This window comes from Serinus canaria, chromosome Z (assembly GCF_022539315.1).
Source record: "Serinus canaria isolate serCan28SL12 chromosome Z, serCan2020, whole genome shotgun sequence".
NCBI lineage: Eukaryota > Metazoa > Chordata > Aves > Passeriformes > Fringillidae > Serinus > Serinus canaria.
The window spans coordinates 42236717-42258007 of NC_066343.1; the positions used below are offsets into that span (position 1 = coordinate 42236717).

Below are 21291 nucleotides of genomic sequence, written 5' to 3' on the forward strand. Positions count from 1 at the left end.
GGAACTGGTGCCTTTCAGGAAGCCTACAATTGTATCAGTTATTTCAGCACACATAAAAAGTGTGTACATTTTTAGCCCTGCAGGAGTTGGTTACATAAACATTCAGGTTGCTAAACACCTCTTAGAGCATAACCTAAATGTCTCTTATTTTCCAGCAGCTGAGTAATTATTCCCTGGTAAACCTTGTTTAAGCAGTACTGTATAGCATTTGTAGAAAATTGCCTTCACCTTTATAACTGTAGTTCTTTAAGCCAGTGTCTTTGCACATTCATATGCACATAATTATATCCATCTGCTATAATGAGATCAAAGAATGTTTATTTTAACTGTTAATCCAAAATGAAGTCAATAGTTGCACCAGTTTGTCACTTACCAGCTCGAGATTGTTCTTTGATTCTGCTTCTGTCAGCCAAAGATTATATTTGGAATTAATGAAATTTTTATATTTCTAAGTCATAGCTGTAATTGCATCTCAACCCCTTCAGCTTGAATACAAATGCTGTGTTTGTTTTTTTTGTTGTTGTTTAAAAATCAACATTGCTTCACAACTAACAAACACTAAAAAACTTCCTTTTCTTTTCCAAATTTGAGCATGAATCACCAGATGTTTCTGAGTAATTATTGCTCAACCAAGTGGTCTCAGTTAAGTGAGCTAAAAAGACACCTAGCATGAATGAAGTTAGATAAACAGAAGCATTTCCGCTGTGACACTGTTATGTGTTATAGGAAAACAGCTTGTAGTGATTCAGTCCCATTTTAAGTCAAGAGAACAAATAATTTTGTCCCAATACATAAGAAATAAGTCAGTATAGAAGAGAACAATCCAGCTCCATATTCCTTCTAGTAGCATCCCAAGCTGGGAAGATGATGCTCTGTTCAGATGGTTCCTGACAGCTGGCAGCACACTGCATTAAGCTCGGTGATAGTCCAGCCTCTCTGCCCTTGCATGCACAGTCCTTACTCAAGAACAAAGTTCTAAACTTGCCAGAATCAGCTTTGGTGCATTTATGGACTCAGCAGGAGTCTTACATTTGCTGGCTTGCCTAATGCAAGGTTATTAAAAGATATGTGAAGTTTCAGATAAACACATCAGGATTTTAAAACATGGATATTCATATACATATATATTCATATACGTTTCAAGTCATGTTGTAACTTGTGGAATTTTTACAAATTGTATTCATCCTTTTCAATTCTTAGTACTGATTTTATTAATTAGAGCTTATAACGCCTTCAAGATGCAGCTCAGTAGTTTCGAAGGAATTACTAAATCATGCTAAACTTTGGACAATGTGCGCTCATTTCCGAAATGAAAAGAGATGATATAAACGTGGTCTTCTGGAGAGGTCAAATGAGGATATTAGCTGGAGGACTCGGCGCGCCATCTCTTGGTGACACCCGGAAGCCCAAGAAGAGAGTTCCATCTGTGCGCGGCATCTGCTCGCGGAGGGGATTGCTGGCCTGTGTCCAGTCACTGGGCCACCACTGCCCTGGTAGAGATTGTCAAAAATGCAGTTACCGAAAGGACTAAATCAGTTTTCGATGTGCCAAAAGTTACTACCGGCAATTTTTGGACAATTTTATGGCTGGTGGAAAACAGTCATCTCACAGAAGTCAGCACCGTGATTTAGACATTCACCGTAGATCACTTCATCTCCACAGTGGCATATTCCCGTGGCAGGAATCCTCACGTTATCTGCCATTTATGGACGAGATACGGAAAAGTTTGAGGCAGTAGCCGTGTTTTAGGAAACTTTCAGCCCTTTATGGTAGAAATAACAGCTGGCGCTACAAACGTGTTGAAGAATCGCGTTTGTTATTTCCTGCCTGCTGCGTGCCCATCATCACCCGCCGTCCCTGCGCAAGTCGGGCATCCCCTTGCTGTCCTCATCTCTTTGTTTTTGCAAGTGGGTTCATCGGGGGTTTTTCGGAGAGGTTTGTTGGCGCGGGGCGCGGCCGTGGCCGTGGCCGAGCTGTCTCCGGGGCCCGGCGCCGCGAGCCGCGGGCAGCAGCGGGCCGGGCGCGTGGCAACGCCGCAGGCGCCAGCCGGGCCGCAACCTGTTACTTTAAGGGCGGGCGGGGGGCGGGGCAGGGGCGGGGCCGCGCGGAGGAGCTTGCTTACCATTGGCTGTCGTGCGGGGCTGGTGCCGCCCCTGGCACTTACTACAGTGTCCCTCGCTCTGTGTCAGGCAGGAGTGCGGTGCGCATGCGCGGCGGGTGCTGCGCTGGCCGGCGGGGTTGGGGCGAGCGCTGGGGCTGCCGCGGGCGGGGAGCGGGAGCGCGGGGAGCGGGCGCGGGAGCGCGGGGGCCCGGAGCCGCGAGCCAGAGCCAGCAGCCGCCGCCGCCGCAGCCGGAGCAGCAAAACAGAGGATGCCTGCCTCCCGCTCGCCGCTTCTCTGCGTGCCCGCCATCTCCTCCACGTCCTCATGAATTAGGGCTGCGCGGTGGGGGTGGGGGACGGCAGCGAGCGTCCCGGCGAAACCGGCGCCCCAGGCATGGCCGGCTCGGTGAGTGAGTAGCGCGGGTCTTCTTCAGCCCTCCGCCCCGCGCTGTCCGGCGCCGCCGGGAAGGGGCTGGCGTGACCGGGAATTTCTCTTCGCATGCTGCTTTCCCTGCCTCCCGCTGCCCCCGGTGGCGGCGCGGCGCGCACACGCACTTGGAAGAGCCGTGATCCTGCCGCCGCAGCGCGGGCAGCGGGCGCGGAGGCGCCGAGGGCAGGACGGAGCGTCCCTGACAGCGGGCCCCGGGTCGCCTCCCCTCGCTCTCCCAGTGACACCGAGCGCTGTCCTACGCCCTCGCCTGCGGGGCCGTTTTTTGTTGTTGCAGCGGTGCCTCGCTGGTTTTGCCAACTCTCCCCCCACCAAATCCTTTCTGCCGTGTTCATGTTACGGCTGTGTCCGTGTGTCCCCGTACTGCCCGCGATGGGTCTGGTTCCCCCCTGGCCGCCAACCCCATCTCTCTTTTTGGGGCGCTCACCGGCCGCTCCCCGCCTCTTCCCCCGCAGTGTGCCGTCCAGGTGAAGCTGGAGCTGGGGCACCGAGCCCAGGTCAGGAAGAAACCCACCGTGGAGGGCTTCACCCACGACTGGATGGTGTTTGTCAGAGGGCCTGAGCACAGCAACATTCAGCACTTTGTGGAGAAAGTCATCTTTCACCTGCACGAGAGCTTCCCCAGGCCGAAAAGAGGTAGTGGGGTCTCTCCTGGGATGAGCTCTTGGAGGCGGCCCGGAGCGGGCACAGGCGGTGGGTCTGTGCCGGTCTCGGTGGAGAACAAAAGCGGTCGCCAGTGCGGTGGTGGGCTGCCGGGGCTCTCTCCCGCCGCTTGTAGGGCTGTCCGGGGTCGGGAGGGGCTCCTCTCTGCCCCTTCACGCACTTGCTGCCGCGGGGATGTCCACTTCTGTTAGCCTGTGGTCGCAGAGCTTGGTCCGGCCGTGGGTCTGAGTCCCGACTCCTTCTGGTCTCTCGGTGGTGGGTGGCACGGAGTTAGCTTCTGTCCCAGCGTAGGTCCTCACTAGGGATTTTTTGCCCACGTGTTACTTCCTTCTGGCTGGTGTTGTTTTGTCCCGATGTCCTGTATGACTGGAAATAAGGATGCCTGTACGTGTGTTGCTGTTCCAGTTTTGGAACTCGTGTTTAGATTCCTTCAATACCCTCCTTGTTCATTTCCTGAGTGTCATCTTTTCGTGAGTACATAAAAAAGTCTCAAAAGGTGCATTTGTGGTGCATGAGTGGTGCATTTGTACCCATACAAGTTTGGCTGGGAGACGTGTAAGGAGCCTTTTGTTTTCGGATCTGTTTCCTGAGCCTTTGCTTGTGTTGATTATTGTAGTGGGATTGGTTGAGGTAACAGTACAAATAAAAGAAGTGAGCACATTTATTTATCTATACAGACACAATACTTGGGCGTCATCTTTCATTTGTTCTGTTATCTTTATTGGCTTCTAGTACTTCTCCAGTTCCTTAGAGCAACATCATCGTAAATTGTGTCTGCTTGGAGCTAGGGGGGGAAATTAAATCTTCATGGAGCAAAATACAGGAAAAATTTGAGTGTTGAGATCCAAAAGCTTTGCTTTGTGGTAGGTTAAAAACGTATAGTTTTATTTAACGATATTTAACTTTGTTTCTCAGTTGGAAAATACCAAGCTGTGACTTTTTTTTTATCTAGAATACTAGATTAAAAAAAAGTGTTTTCTCTAGAATACTTTCCTTCTCTTAAGCATCAGAGTGTAGGAATTAAATTATTTCAGCTCTGAAATAATCCTCTGAAGTACAGGCTATTAACTCCCTTTTATTTTCATACTGTCAGTGTATTTTTTGGATCTATTTAAATCTGTGCAGTACTACACAAACGGTTTTCAGTGAATTGTATGAAATACTGCAGTCTTATTGTTGAATTAAATTGCCCAGCTTGCCCTGGTGAGTCTTCCCCTTGCTTTCTTCTATTTCTTGTGCAAAAACCAGGACTTTAAGTTAACCTAAATAGTTTGGCAGAAAACCTCCTGAGAACAGATCTAAGAAGCCTAAATAGCTGAGGTAGTATTATTAATATTCAATGAGTTAGAAGATTGAATATTAATAATACTACCTCACTTTGCCTGAGATATGGCAAAGTGGTGGAAGTAAAGCTGCTTGGTATTCTAGTACAGGAAGGACCAGCTGCATTTGTCATCTAGAAAGTTCACATTTCCAGCATTGGTTGTTATCATTAAATCAGTGGTAGAAAGTGTGCTTAGTACTCAAAGCCTGGTCTGCACAGAGGTTGGTGGTGATCCTCTCTGCTTTTATCATCTCTGCTGTATTTATTTACTTGCTGAAACATGAATCTGCTTCCCAAATTTGGTTGCTAGGTGTGATGTGGAGCTTGCTAATAAGAACAGAGTTCAGGACTTTTGCAAGTGAGAGGTACATCATTTGCTCTTTGCTTTGTGTCTCCAGTTGCTGAGTTCAGTTACACAGACATTTAAGTAATTGTTTTAGTGTTTATTTTGGGGTTTTGTTTGTAGGCATAATTTTCGTGATGTGGCAGCAGATGGGAAGGATTCCCTCTTGTATAGCCTGGGAGGGGACTTCTTGTACAGTGCTTGTACCTGCCTTGGGTTGAAGGAGAACTCTGCAGCCACTTTCATTCAGCAGATTATAATGTGGATGGCAGGCACTCCATTCACTTCTGGGCTTTGCTTAGCTTCCTGAAACTACTGATGCTGAAGAAATTTCAGGTCCTTGAAATCACATTGGGGGAATGGACCACGCGTGAATTACCTAGAATGTTTTCTGCAATTGTAAAGTGTTTAAAAGAGTGGTGGGAATGTGTGCCTTTTAGGTGGTAGCAGTTTGTCTTTCTACTTTAGAAGTACTGTTAAAATTTTTGACAGAAGTATTCTAAGGTGTTTTTTTTTGGTCTCTGTAAATCAGTGCTACTAGTTTGGTTTGATAGCTCAAGTGTTGCATATTTAATCGGAATGATATGCATGTTTGAAGTGTTAGTCAAACTACCTGTCTTCACTTTGCCTGCAGTTATATTCTTTATTATTTTAGTATAGGATAACTTACCGCTTTGAGATACTCAGTAATTTCACAAATGTTTCCTGAGCCATTGGTTTGGCATGCTGAAGTTAGGTGTATGAGATTAATCAAAAGCAAGTACTAGTATACTGGCAAGCCATAATAGACCCTAGTTGTCTGATAAGTGTTCTTTTTATCTCTACAATCATGATAAGTAGTGGCTGCTCTGAGATGCATACATGTTAGGAAAAATTTTAGTTGTTTAGGTCTATCTGTAAAGCTTATGGATCAGTTTGAAAATAATAAATCAACAAGCCAAGATAGGTTATTAACTCATAAAGTATTTCTGTTACTAGATCACTTTTTATTAGAGACACAGTAATTACAGCTACCAGGGGAGGCAAGGGAGATAAATTATTGCCAGGTCATTTGCTTTGCAAATTTATGAGAATAGCTGGATAAACTGTCAGTTTGCCAGCTACAACTATGGCTTTGCTTATCTGTTTATGCTAGAAATTTTAGAAATACTAGAAGTTGGCAGTGAGTTTGCAAAGGTGTGTCCAAGTGTTTGTTCTGCTAATAGTTGCTACAGAGCAAGCAGGGTCCTGTATACCAAAGTGCCTTTAGTTTTAAGGTGGCAACGTTACTGGGGTCGTGTTCAGTCACTGGAGTGGAGAGCAGGTTGATTTGTGTGTGTTGGCAGGATGGAGGGGTGATGGTGACCAACAGGGGACAAAGTGTAGATAAGCTTGAGCGACCTTATGAAATAGTATTCTTTATCTTTCAGTCTGTCTCACCTTAAAATCCTGAGCTTGAGACTGTGGTTTTATTGCTTTCTGTTTGCCTTATGATGACTGAGTACCTAAGTTTATCCTTGCATGGTGGAGCATACAGGAGTGTGCAGTGATTTGTCCTTTTTACTTCATCCTGTTCCATGGCCTGCTCTGCTGTTGATTTCCATGAGTAGTTTCACGGGGGGAGGGTGGCAGCAGGACTGCTAGTCACATTTTGGAGAGTAGAGTCATGCCCAGACTCAATTTCGAGTAGTATTTGCAAGACCAAAGATCGCTAGGGTCGTCATGCAATCACAAATGCTACTGTTTGCAAATCTTGTCTGCTGATGGTTGAGTGAAGATATGGAGAATTTTTAAGATTCTACCTTTATTTCAAAGCACATACTGCTTATCTTTCATCATTCATGTGAAGAAAATCAGCCTGTGTGTAGAAGTGAAGTATTTTAAAGGATGTCTGTGAAACAAGGTGTGTCATCACGTTGTGGTTTTAATCCACTGCTATACTGCCTCCAAAAGAGGAGCTGTTGTTCTTGCATCGTAATATGTCTCATTAATTGCATGGATGCTGGGCCATGTAGAAATATTTTCTTCTTCTTGACCAACAAATGCTGATGCTCTTCAACAGTTGTCTGACTTACTCTTTCTCTTACAGTATTTCATTTGGATAGGGAAACGTATCTCTTGTGTTTTGATGACTCGTAAGCACACCTTAAAAATGGCATTGGAACTAGTGTGTTCTGAGTGGTTAAATTTCTGTTAATCTGTGGTGCTTTTTGACAACCTAAATTTTTCCTATTGAAAAAAAAAGGTGGGCAGTATTTCTTTGCTAATAGCTTACTCAGTGTGAAAACTATGGTTTGATCACTGGAATGTTGTAGCTTTAGAAGTGGGAGATGTTGTTTTTCCACTGCTCTGTGGAACCAAGAGCAGTGCTGCTTAGTGCATCTCTTAGCTCAAGAAGTTTTACCATGATATGGCAAAGTGGTGGAAGTAAAGCTGCTTGGTGTTCTAGTACAGGAAGGACCAGCTGCAATTGTCGTCTAGAAAGTTCACATTTCCAGCATTGGTTGTTTTCATTAAGGTATTCTGTTAGTGCAGAATGAGATTTTACTGAATCATAATAGTTTGAAATGTATCTAGTTACTGTAAAAGATGCCTTTTGCTATTCTTGTTAAATTATTTTTCCTTTTCATGATTAACTGCAAAAAAATACCTTTTTGTGCTTCATTTAAAGCCAATGAGAGTCTTAGCTCTGTTAATTTTAGTGAACTGAGTGATGTGAGGGTAGTGACCCACGACCAGATCCTTCCTAGATGATTGAAGTTTTCCGTTCAGACCAGCTAGTGCAGGCAGACCGTCAAGATTACTAAACAGGCAACCAATTTTATGATGTGTATTTCATTAGAATATTTAGCTACCTTTGAAAGAACTTAGATCAGTTTTAGGTCTGTTTTCTTTGCATTTTTTCCCCTCTTAAATTTGCCTGAGCCTAACTATCTAAGCGTGAGAGGCACACAGGAATTTCTTTTTCATCAATCTAACAGATACAGGTTTCATACTGCATCTTTTAGGTCAGTTGTTGCTCTTAGCTGCAGAATGGCCACATGAAATGACTGATATCTAGTGAAGAACTTCATTTGTTTAACAGGAAAATCTTGAAACTTAATTTTGCTACTACTGAGTATGAAGGTGAATGGTTTTGAGAATACACACGTGGTTTTAGGTGCACTTCATAATTCAGCCAGTAGCAATTCAGAAGGACATTCCTCAGACTTAAAAGAAAGTGTAAAGAGTTTCAGTATAGGGAAGCTATCACATTTTATATTTACATGAGTGACATCAGTAAATAATTGGTGGTTTTCATTTTCAGATACTTTATGAAAAGAAAACCCGTTTTCTAATAAATAATTTTGCCTTGTTGGTGTGACTCAAAAGATAATCATATTCAAAGCCAAAATTTAGGCTTTATTTATATGTAAACAGTGTGGAAAAAAACCTGGGAAATAGTAGGGCTGCTGCATCCTCCAGTGTCAAAAACATTTCTAGTCTATTTGCACAGTTTTTTAGGTGATTTAGTTGTGTGAATTATGTGTTCAATGTGTGCTTATTTTAATTTATTGGGAGGGATGCTCCTCCTACCTACATTTCTTTTCCCTGTAAGCATGTTTCTGCAAGGGCAAATGCTGATTTCTGTCCAAAACTGCCAATCAGTTCTGACTCTCTTAAGTCGTAAAAGATGAACCTTGGTTATTTCTCATTAGGTTAAATTTGTATGGTGTTTAGCTGCTGAAACAGTTTTTTTAGTCTTAAAAAAACTCTATTAAAAAAACTCTTCTTACTAAAGCTATACTATTAATATTCATTGATTGTAACTCTTCTAGATTTTAGATGGCAGGAAGTGTAGTTTCAGGGCTGTTGTGCAAAAGATCTTTGGATAGCTGTAGAATACTACTTGGTTAAAGTAGAGAAAAACAGATTATTCTGTGTAAGATCAAATCTGTCATTTTTTTTTTTTTTTTTTTTTTTTTTTTGTAAGACAGTGGAGAAGATACCTCAGTATTAAAACTGGAGTTAGTTAAATTTTTAAGAAAATGAAAACAAGTGTGTTGTTCAATAATTATTGTTATGACTCTATTTACATCTGTACAGTTTTTAGCCTTAGAAAAATAAATGTCAGAAATGTTTAAAGCATGTCTTATTTACAGTTGCAGGTTAGGAAATATGAACTGCAGGCATAATTGTCTGTTAAGATTTAATAAGTTGTAAAATGTTGGACATAGATTTGTTACTTTTTTCTTGTGGTACTGTTTAAGTATGATGGCTATTTTTGTAACAATGTTGTGGAGTATGGTTAGGATTCGGTTTTTGTGTGTTTGGTTTGATTTTGGGGCTTTTTATAGGTTTTAATTCAGGTTTTGGGGAGAAATGTTGAAGAGGATTAATCTGTCCTTTGTTCTGGTATAATCTGTAAAAAAGACAACTTGATATGTTTGGGTGGCAACCTGAATGTAAAGCTTGTTGATGATGCTTGCAATACCTGGGGAAAACACAATTAATCTATACATGTTTAATCCAGAATTAAATCTATAGGCTGCTGAGGCTTGGCTACATGAGTTTTTGTGAGATTCTTGTGACGAACACCTGCAATTTTAAACCAACAGACTTTAGTCCATAGGCAACCATCCTCTTTCTTCCCTTCCTGTCAGTGATTGCTAGACATATATGAAGACAAAGGAACAGTCAAATTCTAAGAGTTGTATACGTTTGCATGAAAGTTATGATTTCTCATCTAGTCGTGAAATGCTTAGCTTGTAATTTAAGATGTTGTTTGCTTTTTGTATGATTTTTGCTTTTTTGATATGCCTTTTATTATATATAAAGGACTGGAAGAACAGACTGCTGTATAAAATATTTGTATACTTAATTAAATAGCTGTGCAGGAATTGATTTTAAAATTAAATCTATTTATATATGTCATCAGAGCTCTTATCAGTATCTTTGGCTTAATTCTCTCCCTTGTATGCCAGGTATGGGCTGTATTACACTGTTAATCCTGTGCCAAACTCCTGCACTATCTCTGGCTTTCTAGAGGAGTACAGGTTTGTTTCTTTGAGCTCTCTGGATGAGCCCAGTGGGACTGTATGAGTTTGATTTCAAACTTTGTGCATGCTATGGTAACAGTGGTCTTGACAGTTATAATGTCATATAAAAGACAGATCAAATGTAATTTCTTTTAAATGCAATTCAGACACATTCTGAGCAGCTGATGCCTACAAATTGCAATTGAATGACTGCGCTTGTCCATAATTCTGTGTAGAAAACATGACTATACAAGATAGGATGTATGTATTTTTCATAGGATATTTGGTCATAAAGGTAAATACTGGCATAGGTGTTTCTATTTTCAAATGTTTATGATAAAGTGAATACTTACACTTAACAAAGCAAAACAAGGGTAGAACTGAATGAGCAGTGTGAGGTGGATTGATTTTGCTGATGATTCCTATATATTGTGGTTTGAAGTAAATCTAAATTTACTATTTGCAACTGCTTTTCTAAAGCTTGTACAGAAGAATTCCACCCAATTCAGTGGGACATTAATTGTTCTGCTCTTTCCAGATAGACGTAACGTGAACATAACATACATCTTGAAGTAGGGATTGACAGACAAGGTGTAGGCTTATAGGGGAAATTGAGGACTATGTATACTTAGTATACTCTTATACTTGTATACTTAGAAGACAATATTTTACCTTTCATGTGCAAACTTTAAAGGGCAAGTGATCCAAGAAGGAAAGATGTGGAGATTCACTGTAAACAGAACTACTTGATGTTGTGGTCTAGAGGCTAGCAATTATGTTGTTTTCCATCATCTGTGTGGAAAAATGGCAGGTCCTAAGATGTTTGCTGTTTCTTGAAGCAGCCTTTCATGTAATGAATTTTGATTGATTGGTATTAAATTGGTAAGTGAAGTTTTAATTCCTCTTGTTATCATATACGAGGCTGTATAATAACAAAAAATATGTACATTTCATTTTGCATAATGTAAATTATAAGCGAGTATTTTATTGAAGAACTTGGTAAAAATAATTTACACAAGAGGGTTTGTGTCATCACAGCATTGGCATCATCTTTTACTGAAAAGAAGGAGAGGGTAGATTAAACCTGAAGTCTTGTGTGCTCTCTGGACTTGGAGATGCACAGATCTGGCGTAATATTCCAGGGCATGTATTTGTAGTTAGGATGATGCCAGATGATTTTCTTTTTTTGACTTGTTGGGTATTTTTTTTTGTTAGTTTTCTTCTTGTCCAGCCTTCTTACAGCATAATGTAATTCTGGATACTCTTGGTGTCTTAAAATGACTTAGTATGGCTACAAGAAAAAGCAAAACTATGTGAAAGAGTAAAGTATATTGAAATTGCATAGTCTTTTACTTGATTCTGTTTAAAGGTCTTAATGAATATTGCTTTGAAATAGCTCTAACAAGGTGTTTCTTTAAATATCACTAAACATAAAAAGCTGAAAAGCTTTTGCATTTAAAAGAGTTGTGCACCCTTGAATTAATTTTTTTAGGTGATGTTGTGTTTTGTCTCTGTGGTGTAAGCTTTTGCTAGGGGAAAGAAATGGACACTAATAAGCAGAAGATAGTTCTTTTTAGCCAGATCCAAGGCCAAGCCCTTTGTACCCAATTTCCAGTTGCTGCCTTTCACTGGAGTAGTGCTTAGTAAATGGAGGTGCTGCAGAGAGTCTGCGTCCTGTGCACAGTGTGTGCTTGCTTGCTCTGTCTGTGTCTCACAGGGCTTGGGGGTTTTGTTTGGCTGAGCACTGGCCCAGCAGGCACTGCATTCCAGGGCCTGGCTCCTGTGCAGCACAGGCAGCATGCAAGGGAGTGACCCAAGGGACAGGCCGACGAGGAGACGGAGGTGGATATCTACGGCCAGTGGATAACTCTGCATAGGATCCACAGTGGAGTTTTTAAGAAATTCGGAGGAAGGTTGTGGAATGGTTTTCTTGTGTTTGAAGACAGAATGTGGAAAGGATTTATGCAGATTGTTCCCCAGATTTAGTAGCTTATAAGAGAATGGAAGTGCAGTTGAACTAGTTTTGGACTAGGTCAGTTAGCTATACAAAGAAGTTCTCAACAGGTAGATTTCAGATATCTAAAAAATTGAGCTGGGCATTGGCGTGAGGAATAGCAAGGAATAAAGAGATAATGATAAGAAACACACTTAAAAAAATATATTTTTTTGAGAGTTAAAAAACCCTGAAAGGTGTGTTTTGTAAATGTATTGCTTTGTTTAGTGTTTCTTTTAGAGGTTGCCAAAGTAATCTTTGTTTACTGGACAGAAATCAGAAGATACGGTGCTTGTAAATTTCTCTGTAATATTGAAGATTCCTAATCTATTTTGCTGTTGGTACTATTAAGGTTATGTCTCTTAGAGCTGCAAAGGTCTGCTCCTGTCTGTGATAAAATTTCTGCACTGTTAAGACTGAATATTTTTGGCACTCTTCCTTGCCTGGATGTCAGTAATGTCTGAAGCGTTTTTAAGTGTGTGGCTTCTGTGAGTATTGTAAATGATTCCATTTGTACCTAGTAAATATTCTAAAACAAAAGGTCCTGACTTAAATTTGGTGGTGCTTTTTTTGGCCCCTTTCAGCTGTGCTGTGTTTTAGCCTATTTCTGCAGAATATTGCTGTGATGTCTTTTCAGCAAAAAGTATTCTACCCATAACCTACAATCTACTCATTATTCATTTCAGTTAATAGAAATGGCAATGTAGCCATACAGTTGCATTATCCTTACTCTTTGAAGAGTAGAGATATTTCAGGAAGACTTCTCAGGCTGTAATTTTTTTTTTTTTTTTTGAGATTGGTCTAAGACTCTTTTTCTTAAGAAAAAGCCAACCAGAACACATAAATGTGTTCCCTATCTTGTGGTCTTAAACTACTCTCTGTGTGAGTAGGGGGGTTAAAACCCTCCAACTAGTCTCTGTAATTGTCTAGTATCCTTTCTTGCAAGGATTATTGGCTCTATTATTCTCTATATAAATTCTTCCCTAGGTAATTCTTTAAATAAAATATATTACAGCTGATTTAAAAATGCTGTAAGGTATTTGTATATAAATTACTGTGAAGCAACTCCATCCAAGCTCTTTAGATGCCTTTGGCAGTCGTGTGCAAATACACCAAGACCAGCCCTTGAACCTAAATCAAATAAGGCAGCCACCATCAGTAAAATACTTGTTTGCTTCTGCAGGCATTGCTGTCCCATCCTAGCACTGCCCTTCTAGTGGGTAGCCTGGAAACTCAATAGAAACAAATTTGTTTCTATGAAGCAGATCTACATTAGGTTACTTCCTTGAGTTTGTGATATAATAGAGGCAAAGTCAAACAATTGCAGCAGACCTTGCAGGTGTTGAAACAAAAGTTCAGTTGTATTAGATTACTGATCTTGGACTGCAGGGTTATTTCCTTACATTTTTGTCTTAATGCCTGAACTGAAATTTACATTATTTGAAATACTAATAAACTACTTGAAGATTGACGTTTTAAGCATACAATCAAAAATAGCTATTGCGTTTCAATATGGAATATTTACAATATGGCTTGAGCTTATTTGTTTTTGTGGTTTTTTGGGTTTTTTTCCAATTTGTATTTAGGAGTAGTTTAAATCTGGGAAGTTGTCAATATGAGTATTCTAGACAATTTGGTTTCAGTTCCTTCCTTTGTAGTCTGTCCTTAGATCTAGGCAACAATATTTTCTTGATTAAAATCTAAATTAACCTCTTTTATTTTTAATCAGTTTAATAAGCATTTGATATGTGTTATTTTACGTAGAGACCTTGCACACAATCTGTAAATGTGTTTACATACATTGTAATTTTGTAGACATTGTTTTGTGATTTTTGGAACCCAGTACAGTGATTAGGTCAGTTTTCTTGCCTTGAAACTTCAGTCACTTTAGTCTATAAGTATACTATAAGGAAGTTTCTGGATATATAGTATACTATAAGGAAGTTTCTGGAGCATCTTTTTACTGAACAGTTTTATTCTGAAATAAAGAAAACTGACATTTGTATCTTTGCATGAAAAACACCAAGGGAAAGTAATGATGATTAAGGCTGGCATGCAGGATAAGGCATGGAAGATAAGGCTTCTTCTTCCTGCTCTCTGGAGAGAGTTTTCTTTCATTCATTCATTCATTTTTATGCAGCCTGTTGTATTGTACATTAATACTACATAGCTGGTGTCTAACCCACTTCTGTAATTGCTTTCACAAAACCAGTGTGGGGGCCCACTGGGGGCCCAGTGATTTAACAGCAGATTAGGGATACATTATGTGCAAGGTGCCTCCAGCAGTGACCAGGTATCGGATTGAAAAGGTTTTTGCCATTTTAGTTGCCAAAGTTAGGAAGAACAGACTTAATAAAAATTAGGGAAAATTCTAAATTATCATGAGAAGCATATTTTTCCGCAAATGCCACAAAAGAATGGGAGGTGGCCACCAATTAGGAAAGACCACATATTAAAGGTTACTCTCCCTCATTTGGTATTCACTTTCTTGACCAAATAATTTGTTAGGGATCACTAGATTGGTACTTACTCTTAAGAGGATAGATGTAGAATGAAATTGTCATTGTCTGTTGGTTTTTGGTTTTGGGGTTTTTTGGGGTATTTTTTGTGATTTGGTGGTTTTGGATGATGCTAATTTTCTGCAGCACCTCTAGAATGTGTGCTGATTCTGCAAGGAGAAAAAATGTGACATGAGTGCATGTGCCTCATTTATACAAATTATGCATGTACTCATGTATACAGCCTTAGAATAGAGAGTCCATAACTCTGATTTAATATTGACTCTCTATTTGCATTCATACTGTGTGCCTGTGCACAGTAGGAATTAATGGCAAAAACTTTTTAGCCTTTGACTGAGAAAGAGTGGACACTTAAATAGCAGGGAGTTTAAAGATGTTTTGCGTTTTTTGTGTGTCTACACCAATGTGAATTATATTACTTAAATAGTATTTTCTTTGGCCAGTATGAAAGTTTCTCTCATGTAAAGAAAAATAATAATCAGTCTTCAGTTCATTCAGTTGAATCTCTTCGAAATTCCATGTTAAAAGGCAAAAATGTTGCTGGAGTTTTTTGAAGGGATTATAGTGTTGTCCCCTAGCCTCAGAGATTTTTCATGGTTATCAGAGACCATGTCCGTACAGAAACAACTGGCTTCCCCAGCTTAAACGAGGGGGAGACCCTTCCATATTAAATATAACAATAATAATAGTGCAAATGTAAAATACACTTACATAAATTCTCTTGTCTTTGTTGAATCTCTATGAATTGTAAATTGTTACTGGCAGTATCAGTACCTTAAAGTACCTTTGCTTCCTCTGCAGACTTAGGTGGCTTCCGCATTTCCTTTTATACATTAGGATTATTTGTCACCCTTTCTCTGCTTCCACACAAGAAGGGGTGAGAGCTAAATGCTCAAATGTGCTTCTCAACTTGCAGAAAGTGCTGAGAAATCAGTGTAGTGTGCTTTATGCCCTCTTTCTCAAGGTGTCTGTATCTTTGCCTTCTTTGAAGCACTATTGATTTAAACTGTTGCTGTATCTTATCTCTGTTTGTTCTAAGTCACTTTCACATATAATCATTCCAGTGCTAAGGTTTGGTGTGTTCATGTTTGAGCATGTGGGAATTGATATGCCTTATTTTCCTTCTGTGCCTTCTGGAAATTAGATTTTTGGCGCTGCCCTAAGATGGCTTTGAAGCCCTACAGGCAAGCTGGAATATCAAAGGGCTACAGGAATTCAGCCATAATTGTTTTATGGCTTGCCAGAAATCAGTCCTATTTGTATAGGCAGCATAGAAAATAGCTGTGATTTAACAATTTGGTGCGATTTATATCCACCATAAAAATAATAAAAAAAGTTAAAGGGGTATTTTGGAAGCAGGAACTAAGCTGTAAATGCTAATTGCTTGTCCATTTTCTCAAAGGGACAAAAAGGAAACAGGGTTTAGAAAGCTTTCTATTGAAGAAAACTTAAAAAGGACCATGTCTGCTTTGAGGATATTTAATACTATACTTGCACTGTGAAATTGCACCTTTTTTTTCTTTCATTTAGTGCACTGAGATCATGCTATCCAAAATGTGCATATTAATATGAACTTATTTACTAGTAAGTCAGAGGGAGAATTCATGCAAACTTATGCAGCAGTGTGAGTAAGTAGTCCAAGTTACCTCTTTTCTGGAAAGTTTGGATTAGTTATTTTTCTTTGAGTGTAAGCTTGATTCCCTTGCTTTCTTCTGGAAGTCTTGCTCCAAATTACTGTCCATCTGTGACTGAAAAGTTAACTGTGCCAAGCAGGAGCTGTGGTTTGATACATTCTTGGTTTCTTGGGGTAGCTCTCTTGAAGTGTTGGTACTCTTATTTGGAAACCAGGGGTTTGGAAGCACTGGTTGCCTATTTGGCTGTACTGGATACACTAAACATGTGAATAGATATGTAAGGTGATCCCAGAGCCCAGTGTAGGGGAGTGATGTAAGGAAGAAATGTTCTCTGGGTTACCATTCAGCAGCTTGTGGTAAGAGCAAGTGCTGAAAGATGATTTCTTAGAAAAATGTAGCACTTAAAGTGATGTGACTTAGCACTAGGAGAACCTAATGCCATGATTTGGAGAGCTGTTGCTGTGTCTCCATGCACGTCTGAAGAGATGTGGAACTGCAGGTCACTTGTAAAGTAACAAAACTAGCTGGTAGCAGGTGAAACAAGGATACGGGGGCATCAAGGCAATAGTGATGCAAGCACTTTTGAGCATTTAGTTGGGAACAGTCTATATTCTGTAAATGAAGCAGACCATGAAATGAAAAAATTATCCAACTTAAAAATGAAAATTTGAGACCCAGAAAAATCAATGACCCAGTACAGCTTGCTGAGCATGGCAGAGGCTAACAGTTCTCTACCAGTACTCATCCTTTTGCTTGTCTGTGTAGGCCTGCAGATATCCAAGCTGTTTTTAGTAGATTAAGCACACCTGATTTCTTTCTGTGATCTCATTCTGGTTCTAGAAAGCTGCTGATTTCTTTTGGAACATTAATATTGTTCAAGAAGCAATGAAACTTCTGTTTGCTATTGGACTTAACTTGGTACGTGAGCAAGGTTTGGCAGTTCTAGTACTGGCCTGCCTTATCAAATCTCAGTATTCCTCTTAGCTCTTACTCTGAAAATCTTTGAAAGAGATTTTTATCTCAAGAATTAATGCCATTCATCTTGCTACCAGTGGCACTCCTGTCACTCAGTCACTAGAAAGACTGACTTCTTAATTTTGCCTTGGTCTTGTGGTATCTGTAGGTGACTGGATATTTTAATAAGCTGAGGGATTCATCTTAAATTTGTTCTTTCTAGATCTCTTGATTCAAAGCTGTTTGTTCTGAATGGCTTTTAGCCTCTGTTTATACCCTTAGTTGGTTTCCAGCTTTGATGTTCATCTGTTAAAGATGGAAGAAACACTTGAAGATTTGTAGGTGTGATTGTCATGTAGACTTTGGGTCTTTTTCAGTAACTAAATCTTGCTTTTAAGACATATCTATTTCTTAGTTTATGGTATTTGAATGTTTTCTCCTGATTTGAGTTGTCTTGCTAGGAATTTGGCCTGACAAGGATTGCCCATCTTATAAAGCAGTGCTCAAGGTTCAATTCTTTGGCTCCTCCATGAGGTAACAATGTCCTTGCTGAGATGGGATTATTTAAAAGTAGCCGGTGAGGGTAAGGGTTTGGATTCTGTATTTTGTATTGCATTGAATATATATTCCATTTGCTTTTTTGAAAAGCTTTGCCAGAAATGGAAACCATACAGTTGATCCAAGAAGGAAGACAAATACATGGTTCAAATACTTCTATGCAATGAGGTGTGAGAAATTGCACAACTTAATATTTAGCCTGAATTGAATTGCCATTCAAACTATGTTGTTAGAGGATTTATCACTTCAGGTAACTTAGGTGCAACTTGACAGTGCAGTTGATGATTTAGGCATTGTGTAGCTTAAGTTGTTTCTCATGTAATTTACATTCTAAATTGTTAGAAAGTCATTCAGTTGTGGTAACATTCAGAGCAGTAACAGGGTGGAGACTTTGGATGTATCTCAATTAGCTCTCAAACTTGTGGCACACGTAAATCAACTGGCACGTGAAGGGGGACTCTCCAGCCATCTGCTGTAACATCATGGCTGTAATGATTTCACTTTCAGCAAGTTCCTAGTATTAAATAAGTTTGAGATCCAACTTGTGTTGTTGTGAGACAGAATTAAATTAAAAGTTGATGTAGTTGTGATTTGTGGGCATCTCTGACCTGTGAGCTAGCCCACAGGAGGAAGAAGTGCATTTGCTGTGTATCTTCTGCTTTATATGCTTGTGTGGTCTCATTTGGTTGCAGTTTTCCCCTTGAAATCTTTGTCCAAACGAACTATAGGCAGTCTGTGGTAGGTGAAGTGCCTTTGTGAGTTTTTCATTCCATATTGTCCCCATTCTCAGCTTCTAAACTAACAATCATGTGGCATTTCTGATTATCTTGGTCTCTGTGTACTAGTTGAGGCACCCAGTGGAGTTTATTTTCCATTTGCTGATGCGTGTATCCTGCACTTGTGTATGCATTGCAGTTCTTGGGTAAGAATCTGAAGTGCATCCATTCTTTCTATGAGTGCTAAGAGTGCCTGAGAGACTTTAAAAGGTAATGGGTCCTTACAGGAGGTCTTGTTTATACCACTGCTTTGTACTTGCTGCTATGTCATTATTTCCTGTGTAAAGTTCATAGCAAAAACCCGAACATGATCCCTTTTAAACATCTATAAAATAAGATCTCTAGCTGCAGAAAGTGGTTTGCATCTTGTGAGCTCATCCACCAAGCTGAAGTGCATTATGACTAACCTTATTGTGCCTTAGTTAAGGATGGAAATAAGCTGTTCTGGAGTTGCTCAACATGCCACTTAAATACTGTGTTCTCCTCTTCCTCTTTCTCGAGGATTACTGTCCTGGTTTTTAGACAACAGATTTTATTCTCAGAGCTCTTGTAAATACAGTTGGATTCATGCAACAGCAAACAACTTAGTAGGGTGCATATGTGAGTTGGTAGGTGTGGGTGCAGCCTGCTGACAAAATGGGTGGCTCATCTTCTTCAGAGAAAGCTTGTCACATAAGATGATTTATTGTGTTAAAACAAAATACATCCTTCAATTCCTTGAATGCCTAAGTATTGCTTTGATGTTGCTTCTAATGTATTGTGGTCTTGGCTCCAACACTTTTTTACAAGAAGCTTTAACTTACTGTAGAACTGTGCTTTTAGGGAATTTCACTTATTTCTAAGACCTGCAGACTTTGCAGCATGTTTGGGAGTTACAGGAGACTGCAGTATTAATTTTTAAGAACCAAAGGAAATTGCAAGGCTTAGGCAAAAGTTTCCGCTCTAGCAGACAAATGATTATCTGCCAACTAGGAACCACTCAGATCTGTAATAAGAGAAGTGTAGTAGAAAGCTTTTCTTTTCACTTAAAAAGACAGCAATGTCATATTTTAAAAAGCTTTTTTCTTTAATTTTTCCAGTGAAATATTTTGTTTTTTCTTGAAGTGGCCTCTGATACTCTGTTTACTCAGCGGAGTAAGATAAGGAAGACCAGAAAAGGGAGCTGTTTCAGTATTTTTAGAGTTTGTCCATTTCTGAAGAGCAGTGAATTCCCTCTTCATTTGAATGCCTGCAGGGTTACCAGTGTGAAAGTCATGTGGTACCTCCAGGAGGCTTCACAGCCCAACTAAGCAAGGGGTTTAAAAACTTCTAGTGTGGTCATGCAAAAGCTGGTCTTACACCTTCAGGTATCTGTGGTATCCATGCAACTAATGTTTATGCTTTTTCTGTTCTGTGTACATCTTGAATTTTTTACTCTGGTTTGTTTCTGTGTAAAGATTTAAGTTGTCTAATGGGTTTCTCGACTGGTAATCTTAAATCCCCGAATAAACTAGTCAGACTACTTCTTGGGTTCAGTATTTGCAGGGGAAGAGGGAAATGACCTCATAACATCTTTCCTTCTATAATACTTAACCAAAATGAGCTGGCATTTTTTGTTGCCTCCATATCTGATGCCAGAGATGAAGGTTATTGCAGTGACACTTGAAAATATGCCACTTAGTTCAGTGTGCTCTTTTAAGAGCCTCTGCTTGGCACACTGTCACAGTGATGGCAGTGTTTGTCAGCTGAATGGTATACTAGTGGTGGAGAGTAAGCTGCAGTCTGTCAGTGACATGGGAGCTGAGCTCTGCCTGCCCTGTGCTCAGAATTCTCTCTGCTACAGGCGCATAACACAGTAGGGTTTTATAGCATTGTGGTTTAAGGTGGACATGTAACTAAAATGTGACAAATGTGATTATTGATTTGGTATGTCTGTGATAGATTTAACTAGATGCAGAGTGTTACCTTTCTCTAAGGATAAACAAAAGAGGTCAGCACTGACTCAGACCGCTTCTTATGATTTTGACAGTTGTATACCAAAGCCACGACTTTAACGCTCTGCAGAAGTGCTGATCCATACTGAAGCTGAACCACCTGTTCATTTTCCCAAAGAAATTAATAACTTGGCAGCAGTCTTAACTTCATGAAAACAGTGCAAACTTTTATTTCTCATAGTGAGTATTTTTATATATAACTCGTCACTTCCTGATTTATGCAGTCAGCACAAGTTTGATAGAAATTTGAAGTTTAGTGGTTCTCTGTGGTTGTGAAGTCTTTCTTCTAGAGCAGAAGAGTATCTTCTGGATCCAGTAAAATAAAATAAATTTTTGATTCTGAATGGGCCAGGCTTAAAGGTGCAGCACTTCCAGTGGTGCTTCTGCACTTGGTATGCCATGTCAGACTTCTAAAGCGCTGTTCCTCAGCATCTAGCCAAGGAGTGTTAGCATCATGGAGTGTTTTTTACCTTCCTGACTATGGTAGGACATGGGTGGACTGTAATACTCCAAATACTGTTTCTTAGTGCAAGCCTAAAGACTCGTGCCAGTTGCTTGGCAAAAATGAAATCCTCTTGTCAAGTTGTAGAGCAGCAAATTGTGGAGAGCAGATGTACTGGTTAATACATCTGTCTAGAGTCATGTTTCTGCTGGCTTCAGCATGCATGATTTTATGCTCATGTAAAACAATTAACAAAGGTCACAATTTTGGGTTTTTTTTTATCTATTGTGATCTTTTAGATGACAATTTTGTTGTCTCACTAAGAACATAAGGAAGTCCTTGACTTGGGTTGCTGAGAGTAGGCACAAGTACCAGGAGTGTTTTCTGTCCAATAAGGACAACTATTGTCTTTTTTGAGTACCTGGATAGGCAGAATAGTGTGCTGTCGTCTTCTTTTGCCTGCTTCTAGGCCAGCAGTAGTCAAGAGACAGGCTGTGACATCAGTATAGATTTTAGCAATGGAGATTTCTGGTAGGGTTAATAAATATGTTTCATTTAAGCAAGAT

The 21291-nt window shown here is 39.9% G+C and overlaps 1 protein-coding gene across 2 annotated transcripts in view; it reads left to right on the plus strand.

Annotated features, from left to right (window-relative positions):
• Positions 1 to 2287: 2287 nt before the first annotated feature.
• MLLT3 (MLLT3 super elongation complex subunit) overlaps positions 2288 to 21291 on the plus strand; it is a 119882-nt gene continuing 100878 nt past the window's right edge. For both annotated transcript variants that reach the window (XM_050987331.1, XM_050987332.1), the window contains exons 1-2: positions 2288 to 2507; positions 3005 to 3185. In XM_050987331.1, coding sequence (XP_050843288.1) covers positions 2496 to 2507; positions 3005 to 3185 — 193 coding nt within the window. In that variant the 5' untranslated portion in view covers positions 2288 to 2495. The remainder of the gene's footprint in view (positions 2508 to 3004; positions 3186 to 21291) is intronic.